General features: G+C 35.3%; 1 protein-coding gene across 1 annotated transcript in view; it reads right to left on the bottom strand.

Moving 5' to 3' along the window:
* Positions 1-9,635, bottom strand: part of LOC138705163 (uncharacterized) — a 42,473-nt gene extending 32,838 nt beyond the window's left edge. Inside the window, exon 1 of the mRNA XM_069833833.1 lies at positions 9,486-9,635. Coding sequence (XP_069689934.1) covers positions 9,486-9,491 — 6 coding nt within the window. The 5' untranslated portion in view covers positions 9,492-9,635. The remainder of the gene's footprint in view (positions 1-9,485) is intronic.
* Positions 9,636-18,099: the final 8,464 nt, after the last annotated feature.

The raw sequence follows: 18,099 nt of genomic DNA, 5'->3' as shown, positions 1-18,099 counted from the left end.
TCCCTAATTTTAAGATGTTAGAGCATAACATGTTCGCCGCTGTTCCGCTGTAGTTCACGCGTTTCTGGGAGTTTATGTTCTCCCAATTGGGACAGGACGTGTATCCTTTGCCATATTTCATACACCAATGACATGATCAGACTTCAACTAATTGTAGCTAACACTGGTTTAAAATTCCCACAAGGGTGAGGGTGAAACGAACGAAAGTGTCCAGTCCTTGAAAATAGGTTATTGTGATGATCATGGTGATGATATTAGATCTAATTTTATTGGAAATTTTTCAAATGAACCGAAAGAAATCACGATATTAGTCATCTCTTTGCGCAAAATAGTTTATTAAACTTGTACAAAAAATGTATCAAGCGCTTGTGAATTCTTTACAGGGAAAGATTACAGACATTTAAGTTTATATTAACTTCGATAAAATGAATTAATCCTAGGGCGTTCTACTTTACATGGATCCATAATTCTCAGTCCTGTTTTCGCCACTTGAAGTCGTTGAAGTATGAAGCCCCTTCAAATGATCGATGGAATAATCTGTACGGGATGGTCAGGCTGTCGTACACCTCTAGGCCAGTGATATATTAATTATGACGGAGCAATGGTGGAATGTATTGGTAGTAGGAGCCTAAGTTTTCGGAGGAAACCTATCCCAGAGCCACTTGCCTAACATAAAGTTCACTGGTATTGCCGGGGATCGAACTCAGTTCGGCTCGGCGAAAGACCGTCGACTAAGAGCCATAGACCTTGGTATCACACAAATGCGAACTTTTAAAATACAGTACATAGCACAAAAATTTAATTCATGCACAGGATCTTAAAAGCTTAGAAAGACTACTGTATGAAAAACAATATGACTTGACTTGTTCTGAATATCATAAGAAATTATCACAGTCATTGTAAATAAAGTGTTGACGTCAATATCTTTGTTCCAGTTTTTATCTCGATTTGTTCACTACGGGAATACATTTTATTTTATAGTGAATTCTTAATTGACTTATTCTCTTTCTTAAGACATTCTTTTGATTGAAACAAATGTCAATTAATTTTGTACCGTACAATCTTTTCGTAATTTTCAATTATTACTGCAAAACCTAGTCTATTAAATGTAAATTTAAATTTTATTTAAACGTTTGTTTCACTTTTTGGATAAATTTTATAAACACATGACACTACCTCTTAATTTCAAGTTTCTAAGTGTCAATTCTAATATATTTCAATTTAATTTTTCCGAGTCCCTGTTTGTAGACAATTCTCAAGTTAGATATGTTTTAATTGTACTTATTTCTTCATTAACGCTCTTGCAAACCACAGACATATTTCAAAATTATTCAATGGTTATTTGGCAAATATTAACAGCATGAAGCAAATCCGTGCCGCTTTCCCTACCAGGATTGTTAAAAGATGTCGTCTATGAATGTCAGAATTGTACCGTAACTGACTGGACTTTGTTACAGCTAGTATAGTGAACAAATATTGTAGTCAAGTAGCCTTATCTAAATTATTTGTTACATAGAATCACTGACAAGGACTGCAAAGAAGAAAACAAGGGAAATATTTAAATTCAGACATACGTAATTTCTTTGTATACTTGGGACAAATTTTCCGCCTAATATAATACCTTGTTGATTTGTCAGGTGAAGTATTTTTTATTCTTGAAAACAATGCAGTATGTCCACTAAGTGACCAATTTTTTAGAAACACGTCACATGAATTTCAAAATGTGACTATTGTGTGGTAGTGGCGGTGATGGCCGTGGTGATGATAATTATGGTTGTAATGATGATTGTTGTTGTGATGATGGTAGTTGTTATGATAGAGATAAGTTATGACAATGATGAAAGGTTATGATAGTGATGGCGGCGGAAATATCAGCTACAGTGCTGGTACTGGTGGTGATGATCATAATGGTGCTGAGGGTGATATTAATTGTAGTGATTACACCAGCGATTGAGAAACTTGTCGAAACTATGTCCTGACGAAATGCGTTTGCTCTGAAAGCTGAAGTGAACCTTAACATCTTTATTACATAGATGTTGTATTAAAGCGGATATTGAGTGCAGTCGTCCTTTCCTGGTCTAGTGTTACCATGCTAATAGCTGAATACGAAGTTCGCGGATTAAAACCGGGAAGACAACAATGGATTTTAAGGCGGGATGAAGTCCTTAGCATGTATTCTTCTTGGAGGAAAGTAAAGCTGGGAGCTGAAAGAACTCTGTCTCTGATAAAGGCTCCAGGAAATAATGTTGCCCACTCTCGCCCACGTTGAATTTTGACGCTGCATATCTTTTGTAGTGTTGACAACGTCGTTAAGTGAAATACTACTACTACTACTACTACTACTACTACTACTACTACTACTACTACTACTACTACTACTACTACTACTAACGGGTGTATGTCTGGAATCAGGTTTCGCTTAGTATATCCACCCACTTAGCTATGACTCGAAGAGTCAATTTTCGGCAATAAAATGTCGCGAATTATAATAATAATAATAATAATAATAATAATAATAATAATAATAATAATTCTTTACTTATACTGGCAGAGTTAAGGCCATAGAGCCTTCTCTTACACTCTACCAGGTTACAAAGTATACAAGCAGTTAAAATTTAACAAAAAGTTAAAGAACAGAATATTAACATATTAGAAAAAAAAATAATAACAATAATAATAATAATAATAATTCTTTATTTATACTGGCAGAGTTAAGGCCATAGGGCCTTTTCTTACACTCTACCAGGTTACAAAGTATACAAGCAGTTAAAATTTAACAAAAAGTTAAAGAACAGAATACTAACATATTACAAAAAAAAAAAAAAGAAATAATAATAATAATAATAATAGCATAATAAAATCGACATTAAACAACATGAAAATAATACCATAATAGAAAAAAAAAGAAAGTAAAATACATTGGAATATAGTGAAAGCAACTCATTTAGTACAAATGGTTAATATGGAAAAACGTAAGGAAGAATATATCAAAATGGGATGTAATAAAATAATAATAAAAAAGAAAAGAAATACGAAAATTAAAAAACATTCACTATAAAAAGGCTATGATAATAAATTCATCGGCTGATAAAGAGAACAAAAAGGGGAAAGGAAGGAAAAAGAAATATATAGCCTATATTTTTACAAAACTATGGCAGAGAAAGGGGCTTATAACTGAAAGGAATCTAATTCAAAAAGTGCAATTTTAATTTATTTTTGAAACTAGACAATGTCCGACAGTCCCTGACATGTTGTGGTAGAGAGTTCCAGAAATGAGCTGCAGAGACGGTGAAAGATGAAGAGTAGAAGGATGTTCTGTGTTTAGGAATGGAGAGTGTGATATGGTGTTGTGAGCGAGTATCTATTTCGTGATATGAGGACAAATGTTGAAAACGAGAAACTAGGTAGCTAGGGTTAGAGGTTTGAAGAATATTGACGAGTAAAGTGAGAGAGTGAATAGTTCTTCGCTCTTTGAGACGGACCCAGGGCAGCATATTTAGTGAAGGTGTGATACGGTCAGATCTACGGACGTTGCAAATAAATCGAACGCATGCATTATACAATAGATTACAGATGTACCAGGCTACGGCTTAAATTTTTAATAGGGGAAGGTTGCCTATATTGGACCAGTTTTTTGTTTTTTAATCCCATGTCTTTAATAATGATTAAATTAAATCAAAATATGTTCTAGTACATTCTACATTCCATGTACTTTCATCCTATAGTGTTATATTTTAAATTACACAATTCCTAATAAATATAAAAAGGTAAAACCAAAATCATGGAAACGGTCCAAATTGGGAAACCGGTTGCCTAATTTGGACTTATAGTGTCCCAACTTGGACCTTGCAAAAATACATTACTAATAGTAAACAAATAAGTAGAAGAAGGGTATTTATTATAAATATCTTTAATTCACCAAATTTTACGTTAAAAATGTATCAGATATTAACATTTGGTGAAAGAAGTTACACAATTCTCTGAACTTTGATGAAAAATTAAAGAAAAACAAGATAAATTAATCACAGAAACACTATTGCATTCAAGCTGATTGTTACACTCAGAATATTTCTCTTTGCACTGAATTAGTTTTATATTAGTTGGTTGTCTCGGTTACATAGCCTATTTCAAAATTAGAGGAAGACTCATAGAAAAGTAAAAAAAAAAAAAAATGCAAAAATGTTACATAGAATTGGAAAGTCCCTGTTTGGCCAGGAAACTCCTGTGATGAAGGAAACGTAGACATAAAAAATAAAAAGGTGACATGATTTCCTCTTGCGTTTGAAAGTTACCAGTGGCAGTATAAAGAACCCCACCGCATTGACAACACAGACTACTGTCGGTCGTGTTTACACCTCTTTCACCACTTACGGCTCCAACTTGGTGTTTCTCTTTCTGAGCTATAACTTTCTGTTGCCTCTTTTGCACCGTTGTATATCCAGATTCGTCAACGTTGAACACAGTATTTGCTGTGATACCATTCACATCGACAGTTTTTTTTCAGCAGGTCGGAAAACTGGATACCACTGTCCCTATGGCACTCCATATACGCGAGCACGCTCGTTGAGTCCATAGTCACCATTTCTTTATGCTGCTACCGCCATCTTCAAAGTATCATTTCATTTCTGGTAGGTTCCCCTTTTTGATATCTTGGAAACATAAAGACACAGGATCCCCCAATATGCTACTTTTTCTTAGCGTTGACCATAATATAATACTTTATATTCATGTTGAAAAAAAACTAACAGTTTCCTAAATTGGACCGTCCAATCCAGGCAACGCGCAGAGGTCCAACCTAGGCAACTTGTTCACTTATGCAAACAGATGACACTAAACAAACACATGAAATTAAAAACTAGTTTTAAAACACGTAGATTGTAGCTAATGAAAAACACTTGGAATGTATAGTATAGAAATTTCTATTACTTACTCCTACTGAATATAGAAGCTTAAGATCCGTAGCGTGAAAATTGTAAGCGAAAACACCAAAACACATTAACGGCAATCCTATTCGCTAAGATAGCTGCAGCTCACTGAACTTCAAGATGAGTACCTTAGGCAGCGTTAGCAAGCAGTGGTGCCATCTGAAATGTTTGAAATACTTCTATATATGGAAATACAACTGCGGTCCAAATTCGGCAACTCTCCCCTAAGTGGGAGATTGTTATAATCTGTAGCCTATGTCATGGAATTTTTCTACATTAAGAACGCGATTTATCAGCCTTCGATTTTATTTAATATAGACCAGTTTCTCTGTTTTTCACTAAATTCTGGATTGTTGAATCAGATGGTTGTTGAACGCTAGACATTTCCGAAGAAATATAACACGACACTTTTTGTATGCTTTCTTCGTAATATACGTATTCTAAATGAGGATTCGCTGTTCTAATGTTTACTGAATTGCAAAGAAATTAACTGAATTTCACTGAATGGAAGTCAGCTGTATACTAATATCTGAACTTGGCGTCCCTTCAGCCTGTGTTATCTATCCATACTAAACAACACAAAATCTTCCTACGATCGATTCAGGTGAAATGTACACACTATTTCCCTGGCAATCGCGTTCGGTCTATAATAGTAAACGGTCTGCAGCATCTCCCTGAGCGAAACCTGTTTCCTGGGGAACGCTGTATACTACTGTTACTCTACTACTGCTACTACCTGAACTACTACTACTACTACTACTACTACTACTACTTGCACTACTACTACTACTACTACTACTACTACTACTACTACTGCCACTACTACTAGCGGAGGCATGTATACAAAATAAGTTTTGATCCCTAATGTATTGAAATACAGGGCACTGCATCCTCAAGGACAGCGTTTCTGTGGTTGAATTAATTCAATAAACTTAAAACTGTAACTCAGAGTAAGATGGTTATTTAATAATGCTATTAAAACAGAAAAATGGGAGGTTCGGGAGTAAAACATGGTAAGTGACGTTTTAATGTTTTGAAGTTATTAGGTAGGTAAACATTTATACATACAACAGTTTGTATAGTTACCAGGAAAGTAAAATCTGTATACTTCTACCATCTGTTGAGATGTTTGAAAACTAACTACTGCATTATTCGCAGAATGTAAAATACCATATTATACGCTACGTATCTCATTTTTGACCAAAATGTCAGTTACCATTTTTATGCCCGATACTCTCAAATATAAATTAAATTAGAACAAATTTTTGCAGAGAGAAATAAACGCTGCCATGTAAATTACACACAAATTCTGATAATTAATTGTAGGGAATTTGACTTATCTTCTATTCGTAAATTCATAAGCCTCTTATAATTTTAGCACAATTACGTCAAAATTATCATTTCAGTTCAAATAAAGGGAAAAGCTTCAGGGTTTTCTACCCCTAAATAATATTTCTCTCCTGAGGTTATAAAAATAATCCAAACTTAAAACGAATTAGACTTTCAATGAAGTCCGCTGATCTCGAAATGGTCGCTATACACTATTTCGTCGACAGATGAGCGGTAAGCGGCAAGCGCAGTTCACAGTTTAGCAGTTATGATGCACAAAATTCGAAATCTTAGAAAATAATAATGCCAAATTGGATATATTGACACTATTTATCGCAGTTGAAATCAAAGATATTGAGTTGAAAACTATTGTATTGTGTAAGAAAATGATCATCGGCTGGAATTTGTTTCGATTCAGTCTATACATTCTTTTGACTATCTATAGTGTGAGTTAACTTTCTCACAGTAATGACGTTATTAAATTAATATTATGACGTAGTGAAAGTTGTGTGACATTAAACATTTTTATGAGATTGTTTTCTTGTCAGAAGTCCCATGTAGAATTTAAGTCACATTAAATACTAAATTCATCCAGTTTCGACCTGAATATCAAACTTCGAACTCAATGAAAATTTAAGATAAAATAAATGGATAAAAGTACTGCTTATCTGTAAATATGTAAACGAAGGCCATAGTATAAATGTATAATCCATATGCTAGCAACCACAAACTTAAATAGGCCAACATAATAGCATTGCTAAGAGATTATTGTAAAGCTTCCATTTTGCATAGAGTTAAATCTGTTTCCCGAACCTAATAATATTTTTAAGCTATAATTACACAAATGGACCGCGGATTTTTATGCAACATAAATACTGATGTATTTTATGTCATTAAATTTTATTTTCGTGTTGTTGCTGAAAATTAATTTGAGATTTCTTTGATGAAACTTTTACATTTATTTCTCAAGAATGTTTTATAGAGAGAAAATGTTCTTTTTAGTGCACAAAATTTTACCGCTAATCACACATTACAGAAACAGAAAAAAAGTAAGATTGCAGGATTTATCTAAACCACACAAAAAACAAACGTAAGATTACTTTTCCAGTACAAATTACAGTGAAGAAAATGTGAATTTTTCATACATCTGACCTTTGAAAAGATAAGCAAAAAAGTGCGGATTTTACTTCAAGAATAAATTATGCTTGAAGCCTATTTTTCAATTGAAATATTTGCATGCAGAATCAAATTAATGTGAAATTATCTACCAAGGCAAAAATGTAGTTTTTCATATAGGCCTACTATATTAAACAGATATTTTACACATAAATCCGAGACATATGTTTGACTACTAAATCACATGCGAAATCAAATATATTCGTAATATTGTATACTGCAAACCAGTGGCGGTTTCGAGCCTGATTTCAGCTTTGCACAATCACCACATTTACTACCATCATAATTATATTATTTTTATTGAATCGAGGTTGAATGGTTACTTTTCGCAACAGCATTTCAATTATTTTTCTTTTCAACAGTGATTCGTGTAACAGTGACAAAATATTAGTTCCCATTCAGTCCGAGAGGTGTGGTAATTGGCCTGTCACCCAGCTGGCGATCGGAATTCTCACTAGTTTCTCGCGCGCGCACATCTATTTCACAAAAGGAGTCGTTAAGCTGTGTGCTCCGAATGGTGGTGGCACTCGGTATGTAACCTTTACGTTGAGTGTGTTTTTGCATTGCAGAGGATAAAAACATTTGTAAGACATACCATGAGACATGAGAAGCATTCGACATTGGAAATATTTCAGTGTAAAAAAACTTTACCAAAAACATTTCCAATTTCAACCAGAAAGTTATTGATAAGTTCGCTCATAGCAAAGAATGTAGAATGGATTCCCATTTTCAAATACGACTAAGTGTTTTCAAAGAAGACACTTAGTAATATGTGTAAAGTATTACGTAGTATTTTAATTGCTTATTTTATTTTAATAACAGCTGATACTGCACATAGTTATGTTTTATTCATAATTTGATTATAAAAAGAAACCTCCTTCATCACATTTCGCTACTTATTTTTGTTTGCCGCAGTTAAGGGGAGAGGACGGTATTTTTTGGTAAAAAATGAGTAAATTAAAAAAATGATTTCTTTAAAACACGCTGTGATATGTGTGCAACACATTTCACAACATTTTGTGGGTATTTTTACCCTTATCGGATGTTGAGACACCATTTTTGAAGTTCCTGCGCTCTAGGTTTTTAAATGACACGCCCCTTTGATTGTTGTTTCAGGTAACTTCATTTTTTTGCTACACTGCCAGACAAAAATGGATATAATTTCTGAACTATTAAAGATACATGCATGAAATTTAGAACACACATTCTCTAGACTGTTAGGAAACGTTTCTCTGTAACAGAATTTTGCTAATTGACTTCATTTTAAAAATATGTCTGTTTGTTTGCAAAAAAAGGAAATAAAATACACGCATGAAATTTAGAACACAGATTCTCTAGACTATTAGGAAACTTTTCTCTGTAACAGAATTTTGTTAATTGATTTCATTTTAAAAATATGTCTGTTTGTTGGAAAAAAAAAATAAATAAAAAATGTGTGTTTCAATTTTAATTGTTTACCGGTATTTTACAATTTTAGGGACTAATATCAAAATTCTGTTATAGACAGTTTGTAGAGCATGCTTTTACAAGTAAAATGTAAAAAACTGTTTCAATTTATCTTTAAAAATTGCTTAGATATATCGGTTTTTAGTAGGCTAAAATTCTGCATTGGGTACATTTTTTTTTAATCTGGGCCCCATTTTTTTTTTTTTTCAAATATTTATATTTGGTTGAGTTGCTATAGCCATGAGCTCTTTACATACAAAAAATAAATAAAATTTTACATCAAAGTGAAAAAAAAAGTAAAAAGAAAAAAAAAATACCGTTCTCTCCCCTTAAATCTATGTAGCATGATTTGAAGACCGTTTTTAGAATGTAACATTTATAGATATAAGTTAACTGCAAGGACCTATAAATTATATCACGAACCGCCACTGATATAAATTAAATTCTCTCAGTATTTCACCTGCGTAAGAAACCGGCGCGGCACACGGATGAAACTGAATCACGGCGTGTCATCACAATGCTTTCCCCTTAAGACTTACGAGTAGAAAGTTGGAAAACGAGATATGATGGCTTTGATTCCATCGCCCACACACGCACACACTCACTTACCGTCATGATTTAATGTGATGTCAGTACGAGCTTCACCACTATTCACACAACCAGCACTGTACAACTGCTACACAACACTGATTCGAACGTATTCGAGGCACTTCATTTTCATTTGACGGCCCGCGCAAGTAACTTCCTTCTACGCATGCGCACAAAATACGTCACGACAATCCGACCCAGACAATGCAATTAGGTTACGTTACATGTTGGGATAATCCGACACAACAGGCGAAACAGAGACGAAATAAGAGTTGCGATACCAGAATAGATTCATTGAGTCATTCTTCTGTACTGTGATTGTTTGCAATTTATTACACAAACATTAAGACGTGACTGCAAGTAATTTCAAGTACATCACACAATGTGAGATGAATTAGTATTATTGCGGAGGCAGAACATGTACAACGGAAGTGAATCATTATTGTACTTAAAAAGTGACATGCATTTATTAAAAGGGTAATGAATTAAGTTCAATGGAACATCACTTTCACATATAATTTTTTGTGTGCATGCAATTTATGGTCCTTTGAAAACAGAAGTGTAAATTTATTAATTAGTGTACTCTGCAACCTAGGTTATAATTCCTCTTGGATTAGGGTTGTTATCCGTCCAATTTTCAGCGTGATCCCGGGCAAAAACACTTTTGTCCCACCTAAGCCGATTTTGCGAGCAGCAAAGAATAATATTCTAGATATATACATGTAAGTGAGCATATATAACAACATTTTCTTAGTGTTCATATTTTTTTATGTTAACTCTATAGTTTCTGCTCAAAGGCAGGTCCTCCACTGCAAACCCAGCAGTTCCCAATCTTCCCTCTTTTCCACCTTTTTCTCGTCTCCTCATGCGATCCATCTTAAAGTGTATAATTTGATATTTTCTTTTGCCCCGAACTTTTTCCCGTTCACCATTCCGTCCAGTTCATCTTCTTAGTCAGTGATAAGCCAATTTCTTTTTCTCGTCCTGAACAGTTACAGCTTTATTCTTTCTTAACCCACTTTTTTTTACCACAGTTTTATTTCTTATTTTGTATGTCAATTTCACACGCTCCATTTTTCTCCATATTCACATTTCATATGCTTCCAGTCGTTTCTCTGCACTTCGTCGTAAAGTCCATGTTTCCGCACCCACACAATGCCACACTCCACACAAAATACTTCACTAGTCCCTGCTTAGTTCTTTTTCCAGAGGTCCGCAGAAGATACACCCTCTTCTGTTAAAAACTTCCTACGCCATTCCTATCCTTCTTTTGAATTTCTGGCAACAGCTAATGTTACTACTTATACAGGAACATCATTTTATTTTACTTCAATTTTTATTGTACGTGAGTTTTTTTTTTAATGTACTTCACTCCCACCCATCTTCCGCACAGAACCAAGGCCGCATATGCAAAGTCGTCTTACGGTCACAGTAAACAGTACTAAGTGAGTATAGTACGTTACACAAATATGGTCGCGTTTTCCAGTGAAAAAAGAGAGTTAATTATTTAATCATATTTTCGTACAGGTACTGTGCGTCCTTTTGGTTACGTCGCATCCCGATTTTCGTCACCCGCTTCTGCTGGACCGTCCTAGTCCTGTTTTGAAAATATTTGCTGTTAGTAATTGGACGTCTACGTAATATTATACAACTGTTTAAAATATTTAATAAAAGGGCCTCGTAAGTAATTAACTGTTACGTCATTTCTCCCTTTCTACGACCCTGTCACATAACCACTTGGACAGACAGTAGATAGCATGTCTGAGTAAATTTATCTGTGCGGATCGGGCAGAAGTGATGATTGAATTTACAGTACGTAAGGTACTCTGTTATACTGGGTGTTCATTTCAAAGTGTGTCATGACGTCACTGTTGTTGGGTCACCGATTTGAAGCGAGTTTCAACTTATATGTTAGAGAAGTTGCCTATTATTTAAGGCGTTCTTCAATCTGAACTTGAGAACGTGTACGGTATAACTTGAACGTCGTAGCAACAGATGGCGGTCTGTACAGTCTGTGTGCTACCATAACCTCGTTCGAACTGTGTTTTGCGCCGGCAAGTCGTACGTAGGGTATTTGTTATCATCGGTTGCGTACGGTAACATTCCACAACACAAATCAAATGCTCCGTGTCCATGTTGACCGTCGAAGTTAATGTCAACAAATACGTAAGTAATCGTCTTAACCCTCTCCCCATATCCCGACAGTACGTATTTCCAAACAGTTCACATTCCTGCCACTACCGGCGTTACCGTACGTATCGGTACGTACTCTTCAGAATGAACGCCGTACTTCCTAGCCAACTTCTCTGCCTCTTACACCTGAGCTGCGGAAGTGTAGGAAGATTGAATTCTCTAGGCTCATCAGCTAGCCACGTGATGGCATACAGCGAGCCAAGACACATTTTGAACTGAACACCCAGTAGAGTACGTACAGAATTATTATAACATGAGTTACTGGTACGAAGGACGAAACAGGAAATTGGAATTAGGTACAATAGGCTACAGTGTGATAATATGCACAAAAGAACTGAAGCCTCTATCGAAATAAACATTTTCAACATTTTGTTTAAATATCCAGATTTTGGTTATTTTACAATTTTAATGCACCCTCTATAATGTATGCTAATGTGCTACAAGACAGTATAATATACACAGCATAATGAATACGTCCGCATGGATAGCTCAGTTCGTATTGTTAATATTGTATTGTATTTTTATTAAATAAAAACCTAACGAAAATTATCAACTCAAAAACGTAATATTTCCGAGTTTAGGTAGGTAAATGGATGCACTAATTTTCTTCCTTCCTATACCTAGTAAAGTGATTTGTTTTTGTTTTACACCAGTATCATCGAACTCCGGTCGTGGAAGGGGGTAATAAACAGTGTTTCCAGTTCTTAACCATTAATCCAAAGGTATAGTCAGATTAATATTAGAAATGTTAGTAAAAACAAAATGATGTCCCTGTAGTACATCCCAAGTATTTGAAGCTTTTCTGCTTGTTCCACTGCCACATTTCGGATTCGCAAGTTTACCTTCTTTAATTTTCTTCCGTTAACCATGGTATTCATCTTGTTTGCATTTATCTTCATCCCATACTGCTCACAGCTGTCATTTAGCTTCAGTAGCATATCCCTTAGTATCATCTCCTCTTCAGTTAACAACGACATGTCATCAGCAAATCTTATGCACTTTATTTTTCCTCCTCTTACTATCACCCCTTCTATGTTCTGAAAACAGTTCTTCACCAAATCCTCCAGGTAGATGCTAAACAGAGCAGGTGATGAAGGGCATTCTTTAGGGTTAATTTATTAAAATTAACAATTCATTTTAAAATTCGTTTCAGATTTAAATGGGAAATATTGGATTTCATGTTAGTTGTTTTCACTTGTGAGATGATATAAACTAGACTGAATTAGAGAAAACAAATTGTCCATCTATCTTTGTAGATGAGGGATGTCCAGTCCATTAGTCCCTGAAATGTGGCAAACCTATTTGAATTGATTACCTAGTTAACTTTTTCCTATATTTTCCAGGACTCACCTCACTTGTTATTAATATCATAGATGCTAGATAACCTTTCAATTGATTTTCTTAATTAAATAACAGATTTTGAAGATTAATTACAATTATTGTTCAAGATTCGTTACATATCTAATTAAAGTAAATTTTATTAAAACTAAAACACATCGATTTAGATGTCCAGAGGGAAGTTGAAATCCAATATTGATTACATAATTGATATTGCTCCCTTACTCCAAGCACATCTTTGAAATTTCAAATTGCATCCGGTACCTTACGATGTTTCATTTTAAATGTGGGATAAGTCATCATTTAATTTGATTTCGTCATTCCGTTTGTGAGTAAAGTAAAATATTGTGACATAAAGCCACAAATAATTTATTAAAAAAATAGAATTTTAGAAAATTCGCTTTATTTTTTTTTTCGAATGCCTGTAGGAGAGAGGACGATTCTATGGACCATACACACCATAAATCGATACATTTGTGGGCCTCCCCTAGCTGGGGGTCATCGAAACGGAGGGCCTCCACAGAGACACACACAGGACAGAACATTAACAAAGGACATTCATCTATGCCCGAGGTGGGATTCGAACACACGAGTCCCGGATGCGATTGGACCGCGTATTCACCTGACCCGTCCACTTTAAATTAAATTATCAAAATTTGCTCCTTTAGTTACTGGCTAGACAATGATAGGCCTACAGTCTATCTAGGAACTCTTCGCAGAAGTTGTGTTATGTTTCATGACTAATCCGCTTACATTCTTGGGTTATCTTATTTATGATTTCTTGAATATACTTGGTCGGAGTTTTGTAAACAACTCTATAAATTTTCGTACTAAATTTATCATCATGGTGGCCTATGCTTTTGTCAGGATGCCTTTCGTTAACAACTCCAGCGGTTCTACAAGCACAACGATTTTCAGCCCCGTAAGCAAAGGTGATTTTTTGCACTGTCTCGTAAGGTACCGACCATTTCTGAAAAAATTGTCACCGAAACACAGCTATTACGTTATAATACTCAATAGCTTTGTAGTCTCATTCTCTGCAACTTTAATCAACAACAATCCTGGTTGTCAGGCACGATAAATAACAAAAGAATAGAATTCACCCAATAGTAAGACGAATGTCAGATAATCTATGGCGAATCCTTGGCCTCATCTCGCGAAATACCATCGTTATCTCACCAATCCCATCGACATTAAATAACCAAGTAGTTGATACAGCGTCGTTAAATAACTGAGAAAATAAAAACTAGTCAAAATTAGGATAGGAGAAGAAATGTCAGAGGGAGATCGAATAGGGAGAGGAGTACGACAAGGATGCCCTTTATCACCTATTTGTTCAACATCTATTTGGAGGCTTTAGTGAAGAACTGTTTTCAGAACATAGGAGGGGTGATGGTAGAAGGAAGAAAAAATAAAGTGTATAAGATATGCTGATGATATGGCGTTGTTAGCAAAAGAAGAAAGGGTACTAAGGGATATGCTAGTAGCGCTAAATGACAGCTGTGAGCAGTATGGGATGAAAATAAATGTAAACAAGACGAAGGCCATGGTTATCAGAAAAAAATTAAATAAGATAAACTTGCAAAAGTGAAACGAGGCAGTGGAACAAGAGGACAGGTTCAAATACTTGGGGTGTACTATAATCAGTAACATGAGCTGCTGTCAGGAAGTCAAAAGGAGGATAGCAATGGCAAGGGAAGTTTTTAATAAGGAAAAGAGTATCTTCTGAGGATTTCTGGAAAAGAAGACTAGTGAAGTGCTTTGTGTGAAGTGTCGCATTGTATGAGGTAGAAACATGGATATTACGACGAAGTGAAGAGAACGAATAGAAGAATTTGAAATGTGGATATGGAGAAGAATGGAGCGTGTGAAGTGGACAAAGAGAATAAGAAACGAAGCTGTGGTAGAAAGAGTGGGTGAAGAAAGAATAACGCTGAAATTGATCAGGAAGAGAAAAAGGAATTGGTTGTGTCACTGTCTAAGAAGAAACTGCCTACTGAAGAATCCACTGGAAGGAATGGTGAACGGGAGAAGAAAATATACCTTCCTGTATTTCTGCCTTTTTATATGTGCTATTGTTCTAATAATGGTTGAGTAGAAGAGAAGGCTTTATGACCTTAACTCTGCCAATAATAAATAAATAAATAAATGAATAAATAAAAATTAAGATAGATGTACTGTACATTATGCGGAGACAAGATGAATAGGAAAAATTGGAGAATGTTGGGTTTGCAGTGATAGGCCTGCCCCTGATCAGAACACTATGAATGAATGAATGAATGAATGAATGAATGAATGAATGAATGAATGAATGAATGAATATTATTTTAAAAGTTAGGCCTAATAGTAATTATGGTAGCTCAGAATACGAAGAAAATGACCGAATTTCAAATTTGTCATAAGAAGGAATGTTTCTAGCACAGAGATGAAGAAAATTTTCATGACTTCCTAAAACACATAAAAATTTAGTTTCGAAAATAATTATATTGTTGTACACATTAAATTAGTCCTATAGACTATATAAATAGAATTCAAAATTAACGAAGGTCCGACTCTTTCTCTTAATTTTTAATTCAGCGAACTGATTTAGTATAAGATGCTGATACCGCCTCGAAAGAATGTTAACTCTAATGATGAAAGTCATGTGCATGCGGATGTTTTTGGCTTTTCACAGTCTGGAATCGTTTTTCTTCCGGAATCTTCTCTGTAGATCGAATAAGTTGGAATTACTTGGAGAAATATCCAGTAAGTATAGCGAATGCAATAGAAGTTCTTATCCATGTTTTTGGAACAGTGATTTTGTGTCATTAGTAGTATGCGGTCATGCATTGTCGTGTTTCAAATTTGAGACACCATTTCGACAAGCTACAAACTCTAGTAATATTCGAGCTATAGGCTAAATCTGTGAATTCTGCCACTTTTTGGATATTTACTCATAAATGTAGCATATCAGTATTGGATGAACGTTTTTAAACTGCCCGTATTTCACCCACTATAGCTCCTCATTGCCATTTCTGGACATATAAATCGACTATAGCACCCTCTAAGTTGACGTGAAATTTAAAATCCTTATTCTGTAACATTAGTGTTTTATATAGAACTCATAATCGACACTCACTTTCTCAGCAACCTAGTGTCATTCTTGTTAAAGTTAGGATATTGAAATCAGTCGGCCTGAGTAGCGTAGTCGGTATAGCGTTGGCCTTCTATGCTCGAAGTTGCGGTTTCGATCCTGGCCCAGGTCGATGGCATTTATGTGTGCTTAAATGCGATAGGCTCATGTCAGTAGATTTACTGCCATGTAAAAGAACTCCTGCGGGACAAAATTCCGGCACGCCGGCGACGCTGATATAATCTCGGCAGTTGTGAGCGTCGTTAAATAAACTATAATTAAAAAAATATATATTGAAATCAATAAGATTTTGCGGAACCGCTCTCATTGAATGTGAAAAGTATCTGCAGTTTGAAACGTACTTTAAGAGTAGAAGTACAATATTACAACTTAGCAGTACAGATTTGAAACCAATTCACCAGGATATAAAGCTAATATATGGACTATGATATAAAGGTTCGCCCTTGTCTGCTGTCACACAAGTCTGGCCTCTGGGTGCCATGCCGGACCTCGTCGCAGAACTCAAGGTGCCCAGGCTTGCAAGGTGAAGGCTGTGGTACCCCGTCGCTAGAGTTGTTAACACTGTGAGAGCGTGGACTTCAGTTTCACAGGCTTGTAAACGCACTGTAGATGCCCGATTTCGTATTTTCGATAACGACTTACGACAAGAAGCCCTAGAATCTTCTTTCACGCGTCATAGATAAGCAATCTGCATGTTTCAACTTTTCTTCTTATTCTTCTATGTTTCATATATACGCTGCCATCTTGTTCGTTCAGAGTTCTATTTTCTTCTTTAAGTATTTTCCTCTAACATTTCATAGATACACAATCTATTTAGTTTCAACTTGTTTTTTCCTTCTCCTCTATACTTCATGAATAAGCAATCTTATCTGTTTAAACTTTTCTTCTTCTTTTTTTTCATTCTGTATCTATTTCATAAAATACGTAACGTCCTTTGCTATTCATTCATTCATTAATAGTGTTCTGCCCAAGAGCAGAACCTTCACTGCAAACTCAGCATTCTCGAATCTTTCCTATTTTCTCCTTCCTCTTAGTCTCCGCATATGATGCATATATCTTACGATCTTACTAATAAACCGTGTATAGTTTTTATACGAGACATGCAGAATTGGGACAGAAAACGTTACTAATAAATCATGCATAAGCGATGTATGTACAGGGACATCATTTTATTTTTACTTCAATTTTTATTGTACCCCTTCTACTAATGAAGTTCAATCGTCCTCCACACAGATCCAAGACCGCATATACAGTCACAGTAGTCTTATGGTCATAGTAAACAGTACGTTCCAGAAATATGTTCGCGTTTTCCAGTCACGAAAGAGCTTTCAATATTGCATCATTTTCCATTTCCCTACGTCGCATCCCGGTTTCCCTCATCTGCTTCTATTCGCCTCTCTGTAAATTCTAGTGACTGGGCTACGTCCTACAAGGGAGTTGGGGCTGTGTAAACCTAAATATGTGAGCTCCAAGCCTTTTGGCCATTTGCCTCACTTCGGGTTTCGCCGCTCCACTGAAGGAACTAGTGGCTGGGCTGTCTTAGCTCTTTTCTGAGAACATTAATTTCTGTTAGGAATTGGACGCTACGTAATATTATACTCATACAATTGTTTAAAATAATTTAAATAAAAGGGCCTCGTTAAGTATTAACTGTCACGTGATTTCCTCCCTTTCTACGACCCTGCGACATAACCATTTGGACGGACAGTAGATAGCATGTCTGAATAATTTTATCTTTTCGGAAAGGGCAGAAGTGAAGATTGAATTTACAGTACGTAAGGTCTCTTTTATAGAGTAGGTACAGAATTATTTCAACATGAATTACTGATACGAAGTACGATCCTGGTAATTGGAATTACGTACACTAGTCTATAGTGTGATAATATGCACATTAGAACTGAAGTCTGTATCGAAATGAACGGCCACCATTTTCAAAAATGTGTTTAAATATCCATATTATGATTATTTTTC

The sequence above is a fragment of the Periplaneta americana genome, chromosome 8, assembly GCF_040183065.1.
Source record: "Periplaneta americana isolate PAMFEO1 chromosome 8, P.americana_PAMFEO1_priV1, whole genome shotgun sequence".
NCBI classification, from domain to species: Eukaryota; Metazoa; Arthropoda; class Insecta; order Blattodea; family Blattidae; genus Periplaneta; species Periplaneta americana.
This window is presented reverse-complemented; position numbering and strand designations above follow the sequence as displayed.